The sequence below is a fragment of the Lepidothrix coronata genome, unplaced genomic scaffold (genome assembly GCF_001604755.1).
Source record: "Lepidothrix coronata isolate B3197 unplaced genomic scaffold, Lepidothrix_coronata-1.0 Scaffold37, whole genome shotgun sequence".
NCBI classification, from domain to species: domain Eukaryota; kingdom Metazoa; phylum Chordata; class Aves; order Passeriformes; family Pipridae; genus Lepidothrix; species Lepidothrix coronata.
Window position 1 is genome coordinate 7,470,202 of NW_016690217.1, and position 17,064 is coordinate 7,487,265.

The 17,064-nt window shown below is 38.5% G+C and overlaps 1 protein-coding gene across 1 annotated transcript in view; it reads left to right on the forward strand.

Moving 5' to 3' along the window:
* ADGRV1 (adhesion G protein-coupled receptor V1) overlaps positions 1–17,064 on the forward strand; it is a 272,818-nt gene that overhangs the window by 212,545 nt on the left and 43,209 nt on the right. Inside the window, exon 92 of the mRNA XM_017812706.1 lies at positions 12,771–12,928. Within this exon, the coding sequence (XP_017668195.1) occupies positions 12,771–12,928 (158 nt within the window). The remainder of the gene's footprint in view (positions 1–12,770; positions 12,929–17,064) is intronic.

The window sequence follows — 17,064 nt, forward strand, 5'->3', positions numbered from 1 at the left end:
GGCAGAGGCTCTGCTTGCTCAGGTGGTGTTTCCCATCTCTGCTCCCCCATGAAGCACAGGCAGCTGCAAGAAGCAGCTTAGCTCCAAGTCTGCTCCCTGCGACATGGCCAACATGGCTGACAAAGCTCAGCTTTGGAAAACCCCCTTAGCAAACAGCTAGTGGAACTAGGAGCACTCAACCTGCAACAGGTGGGGTGCAGCCTCTGCACTCTGTGGGCTGACAAATTTGGGTTTTTCAGGCTGCCTATGAGGGAACAAACTGGTACTTCCTCCAGAGCAGCAACACTGAATTTCCGCTCTGTGCTGTGTCCTGAACACACTGTACTGAGAGATGTGTCTGTTTGCAAAGCATGGGGGAAAAAAAGCACTCTGAAAACCCCATAACTCTGAACATTGCAAAAGCCTCTGATAATATCCAGAGATGGAGATTCTGTGGCTGCATTTTTTGGTTGTGAGAATTACGACAAGTTTTTAAAAAAACAGCCTTGCAAATATCAGAAAGGGTTGCCTGCAGTTCACTTATCAGCAAGAACATTTATTTATATTGGTGTTCTTTGGTTATCAGTAACAGCACCAACACGAGTTTATGGTAGAAGTTCAGTGAAGACTATATTGTTTATGTGAAACAGTAAGTTGAAAAAAAGCCTGAGAAATCTTTATAATGCTAGTGCATTTTGTTACACTTCTAATTTGTTTTACATGACATTTTCTTAGCTTTCCTAAATGTCTTGTCTGACTGGTAGAAAGCCTACTTGTTTTAAGCAAATTTACTGTGGGACTAGAAGCAACATGAACTGACATTTCAATAGCTTCAGATACATATAATGCAGAGAGAAGCGTAATATTCGCAACTGTTCTTTCTGTCATCTTAAATTTCAGAGTTTCTTTACACATAAGAGATCATTCTAGGGGACTGGAACACACTTATATTAGAAAAGTTTTTTTCTCCATAAAATATAGCTCCAACAGAGTTCCAGATTTTTTTTAAATTTCTGTAATCATCCCGTGTCTCTTAATTTCAGTGTGATCAGTATTTAGGATCCAATTGCTTGATTTTTGGACCCATTTGTAATAGCTGCCTACATTTTTTGGTTGAAAGAGATAAGGAAATTATTTCTAGAAGGAGCATACATATGAAAATACCAGTTTAAAATCTTAAACTGTCTAATTAGAAATTTCCAGTGTGTAACAAGTACATTTCCAAGATTTTTTTCTAATAAAACTGGAATTCGAGCTATTTTATAATACTGTACTGCAACTCAATTTAAGAAAATCAGACTTCACTTTAAAACCTGAGGCAGTCCATATAATTTGACAAACATGGGTTAAGCAAGTGACAGGGATTTTCCAAAGAATATAAGAGAGCTTGTGGGCAACCATGTCCTGCCAAGGCGATGTTAGTGGGACGTCAGCTGCGTCGTGCTTCTTTGAAAGCTCTCACATCACTGTTTACCTCAGTTATGGATCAGTGCTGCTTTCACCTTGCCATCAGGCCATTTTTTTGGAGTTACCTGCTGCAAATATAAACAAGATAGCTCTCTCCTCATTATTTTTAGCTACTATATTGTTGCAGGTTATACAAAAAAAAAAAAAAATCTATTTCCTGAGAAGAACCTCTTGCTAAAAGAAACCCTTGCATATTGGAGAGTCATCAAAATATAAGCCTATGTCACACTTCAGTCATCCTCCACTGCTTAAACAACTTCTCTACCCTGCCAAGTGTAATTTAGAGTATGGTGACGCAGCTGTAATTTATGATGACCAATGCAAAATAATTATTCCCTGCTCAGTAGAAAAATAGCTCAGTTGGAGGTCCTAGCTCAGTATGCTCATACTGAAGCACAGAGTCATGAAAGGGGGCATACTGTGTCTTCCTGAGTCATGGTATCACTGTGCTTCCCTTACAGTGTTCCATTTACTTAAGACGTGTCAATTCTTCTAAAACTTGCCAAGGTTATTCATAATATAATAACTTGGGTTATTATGAGAGAAATGCAGAGGACATCTGACCATGAAGTACAACTGCCATGGCCTTTTGAGTCATATTTTGATCAAGGTATCCATGGCCTTCCTTTTCATTCAGGTCACTGTGCAGCTGCAGTACATTATTTTATTATGACTTTTTTTTTTTTCAATAGTAACTGGAGTTTTCTGGAGTTTTTTTCAATAGTAACTGGAGTTTTCTGCCCACCTCTAACCAGTTTTCTGGTTTTCTGGTTAGAGGTGGGCAAAATCTTGGGAGAGGACACAGCAAGGACAGCTGACCCAAGCTGACTGAAGGAATATTCCATAATAAATCATGTCTGTTCAGATATAAAACCTAAGAGAAAGGAGGAGGAAGGGGAGACATTCCTCATTATGATGTTTGTCTTTTGAAGCAACTGCTACACATGCTGAAGCCCTGCTTCCTGGGAAGTGACTGGGCATCACCTGCTGATGGGAAGTAGACCACAAATCTTTTGTTTTCCTTTGCTCCCACACATTCCATCTTATTTTCTGGCCCAGCCCTCCTCCCTGTCTTGCTGAGAAGGGGAGTGATAGAGTAGCTTGGAGGGTACTTGGCATCCAGCCAAAGTCAGGCCACGACAAAGCTCAAAGGCCTGGAGTAGGGTTGGAGTAGCGTTGATAGACTGTAGGGGACGGAAGGAGCCAAATCTGATGTAGAATGATCAGTAGTGACCTTTTATGACTCAGTCTGCCTCTGCCTGGACATTGTCTTAAAAGTACCAAATTGAGATGATGCAAAATAGGGTTAGGCATTTTGGATGGTAAGAGGATCCATGCTTTATCACAGATCCTTAGATCTATGCTAGTGGATGTCCCCCACGAAGTCAGTACTGATTGTAGATGGGTATTTTTCCTAGATTCTTGTTTTTCCTTTTCACTTACCAGAGTAGACATATTGTGCCAACACTGGACCAACATTTGGTTGCAAAAAGTTGTTTTAAGCCATATCTACGCGAAAATGCATCCATAGAAACAGAGAGACCTGATTGTCTAAGCACTGTCCTGGCAACTGTAATCCCTTTACTGTACTTTTTGACCTTACACTAACATCTTCGAAAGCTTTCTAAAAATAAGTTTACATCACTAAATTTTCTTTCTACATTGCAAATTGGAAATTTTAACCTTTTTAACCTATACTTAATATATAATAAGTATAGATGATAGATCTATGACTCAATACTACCATTTACCATGATGTTATTACTCAGAGCACATCTGAAACCACTGGTTGCTTTCTGAAAGTTTAGGGGGGAAAAAGTAATACTCGAGATGCATCCATGGCTGATGTATTGAAATGCACTTTGCCCTTTTCAAAAGAAACTAAAAAAAGAAAATCTTTGCTGATGGGTTGTTTTAGAATTCTCGTGTTTGTGTCTTATGCAAATCTTCAGAGAGAAAATGTCTAACCGGTAGCAGGATGCAAGACATATTATCAGTGGAAGTAAAATTTTTGGTAAATGTTACTTTGGATACTGGATAAAGTAAACACTGCATCATTAGACAGGAGCTGTACATGTGGTTTTCATTCCTGGATGTTGGAAAGATTACTTTTCCTATTATGTAATTTGGCTTGTGCAATGTTTATTTGATTATGCATATAAATAGCAAAAAGGTTGTAAAAAAAAATACATGTTAGACATATTCTCTATATATGTGCAGGTATCTTGTGCATGTGCATAGTTTGTGGTTATTGGTAATAAAGGGAAGGAAACAGAAGTGTAAAGGGTTGAAGAAAGGGAAAAAAGCCGAAGATAAAAGAAAAGGAGTAAAATTGAGAAATTTCAGTGGAAAAAAAGAAAGCTCATCTCTGTTTTGGCCTTGACTCTCAGTTGCCTGGGAAAGGTTTAACACATGTTCCCCTGAAGAGAAGGTTTAGAACTGAGTCTCAGGAGTTTCAATGGAAAGAATTGTTCAAACAAAGAAACGAGCTGCCTAACATCTTTCATTGTAAGGCATGTGCTTTAAGTATTTTTATGGGGACTTTTTTTCACCAAGCATTAGTTTCTGGGTTTGAAAGTAGCTTTCTAGTTGTATTGGGTTGGTCCTTTAGGAGGCCTAATCCTGATCCTTGTTGATCTCCATACAATTAATCCCTCCCGTGACTTCCCTGTTAGCCATCAGCCAATCTTGGTATAGTTTAAGCCCCTTGGCTTGTGTTTTCCAGCAAAAAAAATGTATTACAACATGGAGAATTCTGCCTCTGCTTTTTGCCCACTTGTAGTTTGCCAGTAACTGTCTCTCTTCATTAGGAAAAAAAAGCACAAACCAAACAATGAAAAATGTATCAGAACAATTTTTTTACCGGCATGTTCAGAGCACATTTATAAGACCTCTGATAGCCTTCACAGCTCTATTATGAACTTTTTTCATTCAATTCATGTTTTTGAAATGTGGTAAAACCAGACTGTCAAGTTTCAGCTGGGGCAGAGTTAATTTTTTCATAGTAGCTGGGACAGTGCTTTGGACAGTGTTCTGGATTCAGGATGAGAAAAATCTTTACAACACACTGATGGTTTGGCTGTTGCTACTTAGTGCTCACCCTAAGTCCAAGACTTTTCTATATCTCATGCACTGCTGGTGAGGAGCTGCATGAAAAGCTGGCATAGAGCATGACCAGGACAGGTGACACAAAGTGGCCAAAAGGATATTTTATACTGTAGAATGACATGTCCAGTATATAAATTGAGGGAGTCACATGGATGGATGTTCAGGAATGGGCTGGGCATCGGTCATCAGGTGGTGTTGCAATTGTGTTGTGCATCACTTGTTTCTTTCTGGCTTCTGTTACTCTCTTTCATAGTTATCATCATCATCATCATAATATTTTGTTTCAGTTATTAAATTGTTCTTATTTTAACCCACAAGGTTAAAGTTTTCTTGGGGATTGTCCTACCCACTGAGGGAGCGGGGGGGAGTGAGCGAATGGTACTTGGCCACTGTCTGGGATTAAACCATGACACAGGCACAACATGTCACTGAGGTGCTTGTAATGGTGATTAGAGCAGAATGTCTACTTCATATGTGTTGTAGAATAGACAGTTGTTCATACATCCAAGTATGCCCTTTACCTCTTTAGAAGAGCATAAAGTTACAACTCATGTTCTTAATGTGATCCGTAGTAATTTCCAGATTTCATTCAGCAAAAATAAAACTAACCAGTGGGTGCAGTAGATGTGCAGTATGTTTTACATTGCTTTCTTTACATTGCATCCCACTGATGTGCCCTTCAAATATTTTTGGACATCTATCTTGGTTACTAATGGACTATAAAATATTATTTTTGTCTCATTTAATACAAGCCTGGGATAAAGGCATTTCCATTCAAATTTACCACAGCACAAAACTGGGGAAAAAAGTACATTAAATATCAGTTAAAATTCATAATGTTATTGACATCTGAGATCTCTTCTGAAGAAACAGTACAGTATTTAGTGACAAATGTGGACAGAATTTATTGTGGCAAGAATAATTAGCTATGCAAAAATAGGATGAGGGATAACTGGCTGTTTACCAGTTCTCCATGAAAAGATCTCATGTGTTTTGTGGATGATAAACTGAGAATGAGTCAACAATTTTGTGCTATGGCAATAAAGACAGATATGATTTTGGCCTACATATAAAGCAATTTATTCTTAAGGACACATAAAATCCTTCTGCTCTAGGTGTGTACTGAGATGAAATGCTATCAAAAGTGCTGTACCCCATAACTTAAGGAATACATTAGCAAAGTAGTGTGATTAAGGAGACTGGCAAAAATCTCAGATATAAAATATTTCCCAAAAGACTGAAAGATCTAGGATTTCAATGAAGAGAACAGCAAATGGAAAAGCATAGCAATTTACAAGTATATAAAGAAATATTGCAGCAAACAAGGGAAAAATCAGTTTCCCACAACTGTATTGGCTCTGACAAGACATAACCTGTGTATACGGCATCAAGAAGGAGCTGAGTTTAACATTGGGTAGTAATCTCTTCAGATAAGTGCTGTGAAGGACTGAAACAGATTTCTTGAAGAGGATTTGTGTTCTTTATCACTAGACAGAGATTAGACATTAATGAGGTAGGGTGTGATTTAGAGGTATTTTTAAGGAGAGAAAGGCTTTTTAGTTCTCAACCACAGTACAGTTTCTTGTAGTAAAAGGTTTACAAGGACAGCAAGTAATTTCTGATGGTACTTCAAAAATATTTTGAATTTTCACTCATGTTAAACCATCCCATAGCTGTACCCATTATGCGATCACAGGCCAAGACTTGCTGCAATGAAAGGTAGCAAGGTGGCATCTGTTATACATGCAATTCCTATCTGTGCAGTAAAGCTTGTAAAAACCTCCAATTAGTGCTGAAACACCTTCCATTGTCCAAGGCTGCCATAAAGCACATAAAATTGGGCCATGCTCTTTAATTCAGTCTTTCACTGAGTTTTACAAAGCGCAAAGTCTCTGTTTCCAGAGTGTTATGTGATCTGTTTGTTAGTGTGTCTAGAAGACTGTGTGAACAGTCTAAACCCATGTGCCTTTGGCACTGTGAATTTTTGTACAATCTTGTAGAGATCTCTAGAATTTTACCTACTGTAGAAACAGAAATTTCTTTGGTGTGCATGTTGTTTGAATTTCCTCAGAAACTAGTGATTACCATCTCAAATGTTACCCATGTTAAGATTAGCATGCACTTTCCATATAGTTTTCTTCACATCCCTTCATAGAAACAATAAGCTTTAAAAAACCACAAAACCAAAACCAAACACCCCTCCCCCCAAAAAAAACCAAACCCAAACCAAACCAACCAAACCAATGACAACAACAAAAAAACCTACCAAACAAAACAAAAACAAATGATGCATACAACAAAAATGTCCACATATTTCTTTCTCCATCAGGCAAGTGTAAAACTAAAAGAGGAGCGAATTAATTAGATATTAGGAAGACATTCTTTCCTGTGTGGATGGTGAGGCACTGGGACATGTTACCCAGAGAAGTTGCCCCATCCCTAGGGGTGTTCTAGTCCAGGTTGAATGAAGCTTGGAGAACCTGGTCTTGTTGTGTAAGGTGTCCCTGCCCATGGCAGGGGGGTTGGAACTACATGATCTTTAAGATTTCTTCCGACCCAAACCATTCTAAGATTCTTTGACTCTACGATAACCTTGTTGTTTAATGTATTTATGGAAAAGGATTCATATCATCATGGCTAGGCTTCATGAACGAAGATTTGGGAAGGCACTACCCACGCTTGTTGCAAGCATGTTGGTGGCTAAAAAGGCCAATACGAGATAGACAGGTCCAGTTGCAAAAGGCACAGCAGAAAGACTCCCCAGGTGGTACACTCTGCAAGGCATGATTCTTTCTGCATTGTCTTTTCTCCTCAAGGGTGATCCTGTGTGCTTTCTCAAAAGCATCAGCAGCGTTATAGATGGTGTGTCTCCAAACTTCCTGGTTGGAGGCCAGAGTAGACCAGTTATGTTGATCAATATGGCCAAGGCTGAGATGTTGTTTCAGGGAGTCCTTGTATCTTCTCTTCGGGGCTCCTCTCTTGTGGCAGCCAGTGGCAAGTTCACCATAAAGCAAGATCTTAGGGAGGCGGTGGTCCTTCATCCTTGAGACGTGTCCTGCCCAACACAGCTGTGTTCTCATCAACATGGCCTCAATGCTTGTGACTGCTGCTTGTTCTAAAATAGATGTATTGGTCACATAATCTGACCAGTGGATGTTTAGGATTGTGCGGAGGCAGCGTTGATGGAAGCCTTCTAGGAGACGCAGGTGGTGGTGGTAGATGACCCATGATTCGGATCCATATAAGAGAGTAGACAGCACTATGGCTCTGTAAACACTGATCTTTGTACTTTTCTTCAAGTGTTTATTTCGCCAAACTCTTTTATGGAGTCTTCCGAAACCTCTATATGCCTTTGCTAACCTGTTCCCTATTGCTTCGTCAATCTTACCATCTGTGGAAATGAGGCTACCAAGGTAATTAAACTGCTGGACTGATTTGAGCTCTGATTGGCCAATGGTGATGTGGGGATGATGGAAGACTTCCTGAGGTGCAGGTTGATAGAGAACTTCTGTCTTTTTTAAGCTGACTGCCAGCCCAAAGAGCTCAGCAGCATCTGCAAAGCAGGATGTTAAACACTGCAGAGCTGCTTCTGTGTGAACAACAAGGGCATCGTCATCAGCATAGAGTAGCTCCTGGACAAGATGATTTAAGGTCTTGGTGTGGGCCTTCAGTCGCCTTAGGTTGAATAGGCTTCCATCAGTATGGTATCAAATGTAGATACCTGATCATTGAGGTCTGCCATGGCCCTTTGGAGCATCATGCTGAAGAAGACTGTGAATAGGGTTGGTGCAAGAACACAGCCTTGTTTCACACCATTAGTTATTAGAAAGGGCTCAGAAAGTGCATTGCCATATCTGACTTGACCGTGCTGATCCTCATGGAGTGATATGATCATTTTAAGGAACTTGGGGGGACATCTTAAACGTTCCATAATCTGCTGTAGACCTTTTCTGCTCACAGTATCGAAAGCCTTGGTGAGGTCGACAAAGGTTACATAGAGACCTTTGTTCTGTTCCCTACACTTCTCTTGCAGTTGTCTGAGAACAAATACCATGTCTGTGGTACTCCTGTTGGCTCTGAAACCACACTGACATTCAGGTAGAATTCCTTCTGCTATAGCGGGTATTAGTCTGTTCCTGTTACACCATTGTACAACAGAAATAGAGTGGAATCCTATAGTCTGTTCAGGCTGGGAATTTGTCACATTGAGGAGGCATTAACACTGCAAAAGTCAACATGGTTATCTGCTCTGAGGGTATGTCCACCACTGATTTGGGCTCAAACAATTGTTAAATCTGTTGTTTTCCTGCGTGCCGTTTTAAAATAAAGGAGTATTATTTTTGTTATTGCTGTAAAATGCTTTGCTGTAAAGCTCAGGGACTTAGAACACCAGATATTTGATCAATAAGAACACCTGCAGTTTTTTCTCAAATTTACCATTCTGTAGTTTCAAGATGCAGTTGAAAGAGATTGTCCTTAGAATTCAAGATGTGACGATAACAGAATGAAACTGTCTTTACTACATGGAGTTATTTTAAATCTCTCTTGCTTAGAAGGGAAAAAAGTATGTCAGTCCTTTCATTTTTTAACAATTGTTATTTCCTTATCAGTGTTGCTTGGGTTTTATTTTTATTTTCCTTTTTTAATATTAACTATTTAATAGTGCTAGCAAGTATTTCCAGTATACATCTTGTCAGTTGTTTCCTGTTTTTCTTTGAAAGTATTAGAAAAACAAGAGGGCTTTCCATATCATATATAGCTGGAACATCTCCCCAGATTTTAGGAAGTGTTGTACTTTAAGATGTCACAGAACACTTTACAAAAACAGTTAAAGGGTCAGATAAACACGCTTCACCCCCTTGAGAAGTAAGCAAGCCTATCATCTGCTTTTTATATGTCTGAGGGGGGAAAAAAGGAAAATCAAAGAAAAGCAGATTCTGGCTTGCTAGTAAGTGAGGTAATTTTTGTCAGTTAATTGATGTAAAGGTGTATGATTTTCTGAGATTGCATCTTTTCCAAAGGGAAGATGGTATTATCTGTTGATTTCTATGTCCTAATCTTTCCATGTTTGTTGTATTTAAAACTATCAATTTAGTCTGAATTAATACCTTCAGTAGTCATCCATGAGAAAACAATCTTATATATTAAAACTGTTTCTTATCATTCTAGTCATGGAAAAAAACATCTAAAGTAAATGTTGATTTGTATTGGAGGAAAAATAACTGATTAATTTCAATATTTTTTTTTCCAGTTCTAAAATTATTAACACATCATTGCATACTAGTATGAAATTATACCTTGGAGAAGACACATACTAAAGACAGTTATTTCTAACTTGATTTTTAGCCTCTTTCATAGAACAGACCTTTCATAGATACTGACATACCCAGGGCTTTTGATAGTGTGTTTTATATTCTGTTATGTCATGATAGAAATATTTGAGATGGAAGTAAAGTGTTCTTTATGGGAAAAGTGACACTATGAGTAGAATAGGAGTTTGGGAGGGGGGAGTCTTTAAGATAGTTAAATGAGTTTTGATAGGAGTAGTGACAGAGAAACAAAAAATGGGAATGTGTTGCTTTCAAGGTTAATAAAGAAATGTGTAGTAACCAAAACAAAATTAGGGATCAAAACAAAGTCAGTAGTCAGAACTAAGTGGTCAACTCAGAACCATAGATAGACAATCCAGTTAGGTATAAATAGTCAAGAACAGCAAGAGTGGCGACATCTTGGGACAAAAGCTAAACAGTTGTCTTTTCAATGCTACAAGAATTCTAAGCTGGGAGCAAAACCTCTTAAAATGGGGAAAAAATCAAAACAGTGTTTGGTTTTTCTTGTCTTCATTGCAGAAGGCAGTATTTCAGTGGGTAACTTTTTTTGGTTGGTTTGTTTTTTTTGCTATTACTCAGAATCAAAACAAACAAAACAAAAACCTTACACTCACCCAAGATAGAAATAAAAAATTGCTTCATTATACAGGGCCTATTAAAAAAATCAAAACAAAACAAAACAAAAAAACTTGCTTGAAGGCTATGCTACAGGAAATAATGCTCATCTTCAAACAAACAAGGTTTGTAATGATGTAATTTATTCCAGTTTCATATTTCTAGGCCTTTTTCTATAGAGTAGTTGTGTTCTGAATCACCAACTTAATTGATATTTTGGGATATTTTTCTTGTATTCCCAGCCAATACTAGGAATACAAGACAAATAGTTCCATGTGACAAATGTGTTATGGTAATGGAATAACATCTTAAAAGATATCTGTCAAAATATATCATCACACATATATATCATATATGTGAATAAAAATTATAGGAAGAGGTGGTTTTCATTGGCTGGCTGACCTTTACTTCAAGAAAAAAAAGTAAGTTTTGAAGGTTAATATGGCTTTGTGTATTTCTGGTTTATATAACTTTCTAGAGTTCTTTTGAAAGCAAGTATTAGTAAAAGTGATTCATCTGTATAGGTTTTCATTTTTGTACAACTTTTGTTAATTGAATATAAAGGAGTGTTCACAGAAAAATTTCAAGATGCTCAGGTAATTTTTAAGAGCATACATGGTCTTTGAAATACACAAATGTATCAAATTGAAAAAAAAATATTTCAGAACATAAATATGACTTTATAGAAGACTATTCTTGTGCTAGGACTCTTGGCTTCAGTATAATCATTAAATGTAATGATATGTCAGTTTGGTTTCATGTCTTAAAGCTGATTGTGCCAACTCAGGAATGCCTTTGGGGAACAAAAAAAACTTTCATACCTAAGAAATATTAAAAATTTGAAGGATGAAATGGATCAGATGTTGTGTCCAATATCAGCTGGTCGAGGGAGGTGATCCTTCCCCCCTGCTCAGGACTCGTGAAGTCACGCTTGGAATGCTGGGTTCAGTTCTGGACTTCTCAGTGCAAAAGACAGACTGCAAAAGACTCAGTGCAGAAGTCCAGTGAAGGCTGACAAGATGATTAAGAGACTGAAACATCTATCCTATGAGGACAGGAACAAACACCTTTAATTGCAGTTTCTCTTTTCCCTATTGCTTACTTGCTCAGTGATGTTATCAGGTGGTATCTCAGCTTGGTGTCTGATTGAGCCTGTACCTTCTGCAGAGAGTTGTAGAAGGTATCTGGATTCTGCTGGAAATTATTTTGGGATTCACTGAGTACGCACAACTGATGCACTGGAAGCGACAACAAGGAATGCATTCTTGCCTTGCTGCATGGTGCACGCAAGTCCACCTAAGCAAACCCAGAAGGCACCGGGGAGATCAGTGAAACATGTGGCTAGGCTTGTCTCAGTTATATATTTTACCAGTGTCAACTCTAAGCTTACTTAGTAGAGCTGACCTGCGAGACAGAAGGGCTGGATAAGTTACACCCTCCTAATAGGAATAACAGTGACCACATACTCTCAAGACGTACTGACTCCCACACCGTCCCTTGGGCTGCTCTGTTGTGCGTCATCTCTAGAGTAGGTCAGTGCTGTAAAGCACATACTGGTCTCCAGGGAGTGCACAGAAAACCCTGATCTCTCTTACCCTTGAGAGCTCTCTTTAACTATAATGTCCATAGTCTTCAAGTCATCATCATGTATGTGTAATTTGACTCTTTTTCACGGATAACGCATGTTCCTGACACATCTTAATAAATAATTATGACTTTAATAAATGAAAGGGCAAGGAGAGACAGCACAGTTGGAAAAAAAAAAGGGGGGGGGGAAGAAGGGAGTGAACATTTGGCTTCAGTGTGCAAATGACATGTAATTTCCAAGAACTTGAGAAGGGATAGTTATCTTGCCTTTAAAACTTGTTCATATATTTTAAAAATGGATTTATCAAAACTTAATTTGTGATTTCAGGAGCTAAGTATAGAAAATTACATAGTGCCCTTTAGACTTTGGTGACTAAGCATGATCACTTTAAAAGAATATAGAATGTATTTAGTATGTTAAAATATAATTTATTTCATTGCAAGTTTAAATCTTTCCAACACTGATTAGGCTAAATATAATGTGCATACTGTAAGTGCACAGGTATGATGAGGAGATAAGAACAAACAGAACACAGTGCAACCTATCAGAGTTACTCTGGGAACAGAATTTGTGGATTATACAGCACGTCCTTCAAAAATATTTGTTTCTGAAATTCTATTTATGACAATTCAAGTTGTCCCTTATGTTTATCAACAGCATTTTTCCCCATTTTTTTCCATCAGGTGCTTCATTCCAAATGCCTATGCTGCTCTCTTCACTGCTGCTCTGGTGCCATTAATGTGCTTGGTTGTGGTTTTTGTGGTGTTCATCCACGCCTACCAGGTGACTCCGCAGTGGAAGGCATACGATGATATTTTCAGAGGAAGAACAAATGCAGCAGGTATGATTTGTTGGCTACCCCTATGCAAACAAGTTGTATTTTCAGAATGGTATGGACTGTTCTTGCCAGTTCAGAGAACCCCACCTGAAACTACAGTTCAGTAGGTACCTACGCACTTAGTTTGAGATTAAGCCTTGTCCCTTTGAAGCCTGTGCAAGTATTTCAATAGAAGAAAGAACCTCCCTGCTCGGACCACTGCATGGGTTTTAGCTGGGGGTACTGAACAACCTGTCCCAGGGAGGGCTGGAGCTGCTCAGATGCAATGATGGCCTGCCTGTATCCAGGGATAATCTATGGATGCAGGATGTGATGGGCACAGCTCTGGTCCCTGTGCTTTGCAGTGCATTTGGCAGCTGTAAAGCCACACATAGGCTGCACTGTGCATTGGAGTGTTTGGAGTTAATGCCTCTGCTTTGATATTTCCTATGCTATTCACAACTGAAACATACTTGAAAGAAAAGATCTGTCTTGTGCAAAACAGGAAGTTTCGGTCGGCCTTCTCCGTCAGAACAATTTCAAATACAACAATGTTCCCAAAATAAAGTTGCTGCAGTTTAGACCAATACCGTAGTGGTAATAGGACACTCTGTGGGAAGCTTGGAATATTTGTTTTACATTCATGGTATTTTTTTTTTTAAATGTGAGTTTTCTAAAATAGTGCAAATAAATTTTTAATATTTGGCTTATAGAAATATATTCCTTTTTTGAGAAAAAGAAATAAATATTAAAAAATTGTAATCTGGATATTTCTGCAAATATTTATTTCTTTCTTTGACACAGTGTTGGCTTGACTAAGATCTGTATGAATTTATATAAGATCTGATGATACTCAAGACCTTAGTTGCACTTTCATTTCTCTCTGATATAAAATGGACTACCTAAAGCAGTCACACAGGTGGCTCCTTTTTCAGTCTTGGATAGTACAGTTGATTCATTTATAAAACTTTGGTTTGGCATCTCTGTGAGATAATAAGGATATTTCTTATTAATATGTTGAGGGTTAAGGTTTGTCTCAGAGCAGTTAACTGAAGAAAGAAAGTGAACTGAATATTAGAACAATGCCATAAATAAAATTGTCATTCAAAATGGAAGAAAGTACTAAGAGGAATTATATCTACATGTCATAAAGACATGAAATAGTAGGGTTGAAACAAAACCTTGATTTAGCGTAGGATTCAGGGTGTTTTCTTTCTCCAATAGAGTCTGGAAAATAAGATGAAGAATTCTGACATCTCAGAAGAAAAGAAAAAAATAGCAGAAAGAGAGCTGTTCAGTAAAATCTCTTTTTTATTTTTTTAAGTAGATTGTCACTTTTATTACTTGTGCAGCTGCAAGACAAACTGATGGTTTGCTACCAAGGAGTTTTTACAAGCACAAATGAAATACCTCATACAGTGGGATTGAGAGCAGGTTGGAGAGAGGCTGCATTAGAGAAGGAAACGAGCTGCCTGCTGCAGTTTATGGTTGTATAATGAGTCTCTGTGTAGCTGTGTATATGGTGTAGCTTCCAGAGAGAAAAGCTGGTGATTTCTGTAGTTTGTGACTTTGCCTATAACTACATAACACAGTACTAACTGTTCACTAAAGACCTCTGGCTTTTTGACTGAATATCTTTCTTCTGAAATTTGAGGTGGTGGTAGGGTAGTCACAGTATTTTTAATGTCTTATAGGTATATTGTGCTTTTAAAGACATATTCAAAGGCAGTTTGCAGTGGTAAGGCCTAGTATCACTTTTAAATCTTGAATCTTGACGTTCACTCAGCTGACTCTGTCTTCTCACAAGATCAATGGGACCTGCTTCTGCTCTTGTTATTGCAGCCACATCAATGGATGCTGTGGGAAGAAGATTTTTTCACTACAGCAAAGTTGCCTGCACTGAGGTGCATGATGATACCTTACTTTTGCAACAGGGTTATGGATCATACCTGCACCAGGTTCTGGCTTACAAGATTTTCTGTGGTAGTGACGTCTTTTGGTAACATTGCCTCCTTAATTGCGCAGACACCCATTATTTTGCTGTTTTGTTATGGCATTTAATAATGCCAAGGTTTTTCTCTGTTTGATCCAAAACCAGAGGAAAAGTGGAGCCACCAAAAAATAGTTATCTGTGTTTAACGTCTCCTGCGAGATTGTCTGTGGCTGTCATCTCCATACAGATTTGCTACCTATTTGGTCATCCACAACAATTAAATCCTACAGCAAAAAACCCCTTTTTCAGTCTCCAGCCTGAGGGTTGGTACCCAAGCAAGCTTCAACACTTTGAACAGTGGTTTAAGTAAGTAACAGGAAAAAAAAAGTCACTGGTCTGGAAAGCTGTTTTTCATTAGTTACCCTTTCTAGAAAGAGAGAAAAATTTCAGGTGAATGACTGTGTAAATAATCTGACATAACAAGTGTAGGGAGCTGTAAACAAAGACAAAAATATTTTTACATACACTTTTTTTTACTTTTGCTAGTAATGGTGTACAACTGTTCATTAAATTCCAGAGAGCATAGAGCATTGCAGAAAGGAAAGAGTGGCATATATAGACCTGTAATTATCATTTATACATAGATATTCATACAAACACGTATTTGCATGTGAATATTTGAACTAGTCATGTTCATTCCATTTCTGGGAGTAATTCAGTTAGAAGATAGTTAAAATTGCAGTGTGATACAGGTGACCCCATGTGGATTCTGCAATAATTTGTGCAAAACATTCCTGAATATTGTCAGTAGAAGTAAAATAGCAAGGTCACTGCCTTGCATATTACCATAAAAGATAAAAAGGGCTTGGATATACAGATCTGAAAGGGAAAAAATTTATCTAAGCGTACATTCTTTTGGTAATTTCATAGATTTTAGGAAATGACTCTTAAACTACAGCTGGTAATTCTGAAGTTCTATATTTGTTACCTCTACTTGAAGGTTATCACTAACTTTAATATAAATTTAATAGGATTAGAAACAGTAAAGTTTATCTTCATTTGTAGAGTATATTTGTTCACAGATAAATTGAATACGAAAGTGTCTAAGTTAAAAACTGAGTCAATATTTTTCTTACTTTCTTTTCTCCTATTGTTAGTATACTTTGAAGCTTACTCTGTAAAGAAGGTTCATCCTGAACCATCCAGAATCACAGAATCATTGAATGGCTTGGGTTGGAAGGGACCTTCAAAGATCATCTTGTTGCAACCCAACTTCCATGAGCACTTTCCACTAGTTCAGGGTGTTCCAAGCCCCATCCAACCTGGCCTTGAACACTGCCAGGGATGGGGCAACCACAGCTTCTCTAAACATTCCTTTCCCATGTCTTTCCCATTGAGCACACTTGATGCCAAAATATTTTTCCTTTTGTCTATTCTAAATTTACCCTCTTTCAGATTAAAAGCATTCGCCCTTGTCCTGTCTCTACAGACCTTGGTAAACAAGTCTTTCTCCATCTCTTTTAAAAGCCCTCTTTAAATACTGAAAGGCTGCGGAGCCTTCTCTTCTCCAGGCTGAATAACTTTCTTGGCCTCTGTTCACAGCAGAGGTGCTCCAGGCCTCTGATATTTTTTGTGGTTCTCCCCTGGACCCAGTCCAACATGTCCATCTCCTTGCTGTTCTAGGGACACCAATCTTTGGCACAGCATTCCAGATGCAGTCCCACCAGAGTGGAGTAGGGAGTGTTAATCACCTCCCTTACCTGCTGGTTTCATGCAGCCCAGGACACGGTTCGCTTTCTGGGCTGCAAGTGCACATTGCCGCCTCACGTCCAGCTTGTCATCAGCTTGTCATCTCCCCCTGTGCAAGTCCCACTCTGCAGGGCCACTCTCAATTCTTCATCTCCCAGCCTGTATTGATACTTGTGATTTCCCTTTCCCAGGTGCAGGACCTTGCACTTGGCCTTGCTCATGGGTCCACTGCTCCAGGCTGTCAGCATCCCTCTGGATGACATCCCATCCCTCAAGCATATCAACAGCAACACTCATCCTGGTATCATCCACAAACTTTCTGAGGGTGCATTTAGTCCCACTGTCTATGTCTTTAATAAAGGTATTGAACAGTACTGATCCCAGTGCAGACCCTTGATACTGATCTGCATTTGGACACGGAGCTCTTGATAGCCATTCTGTGGATGTGACCTTCCTTCTGGTTCCTCATCTGTTTTGT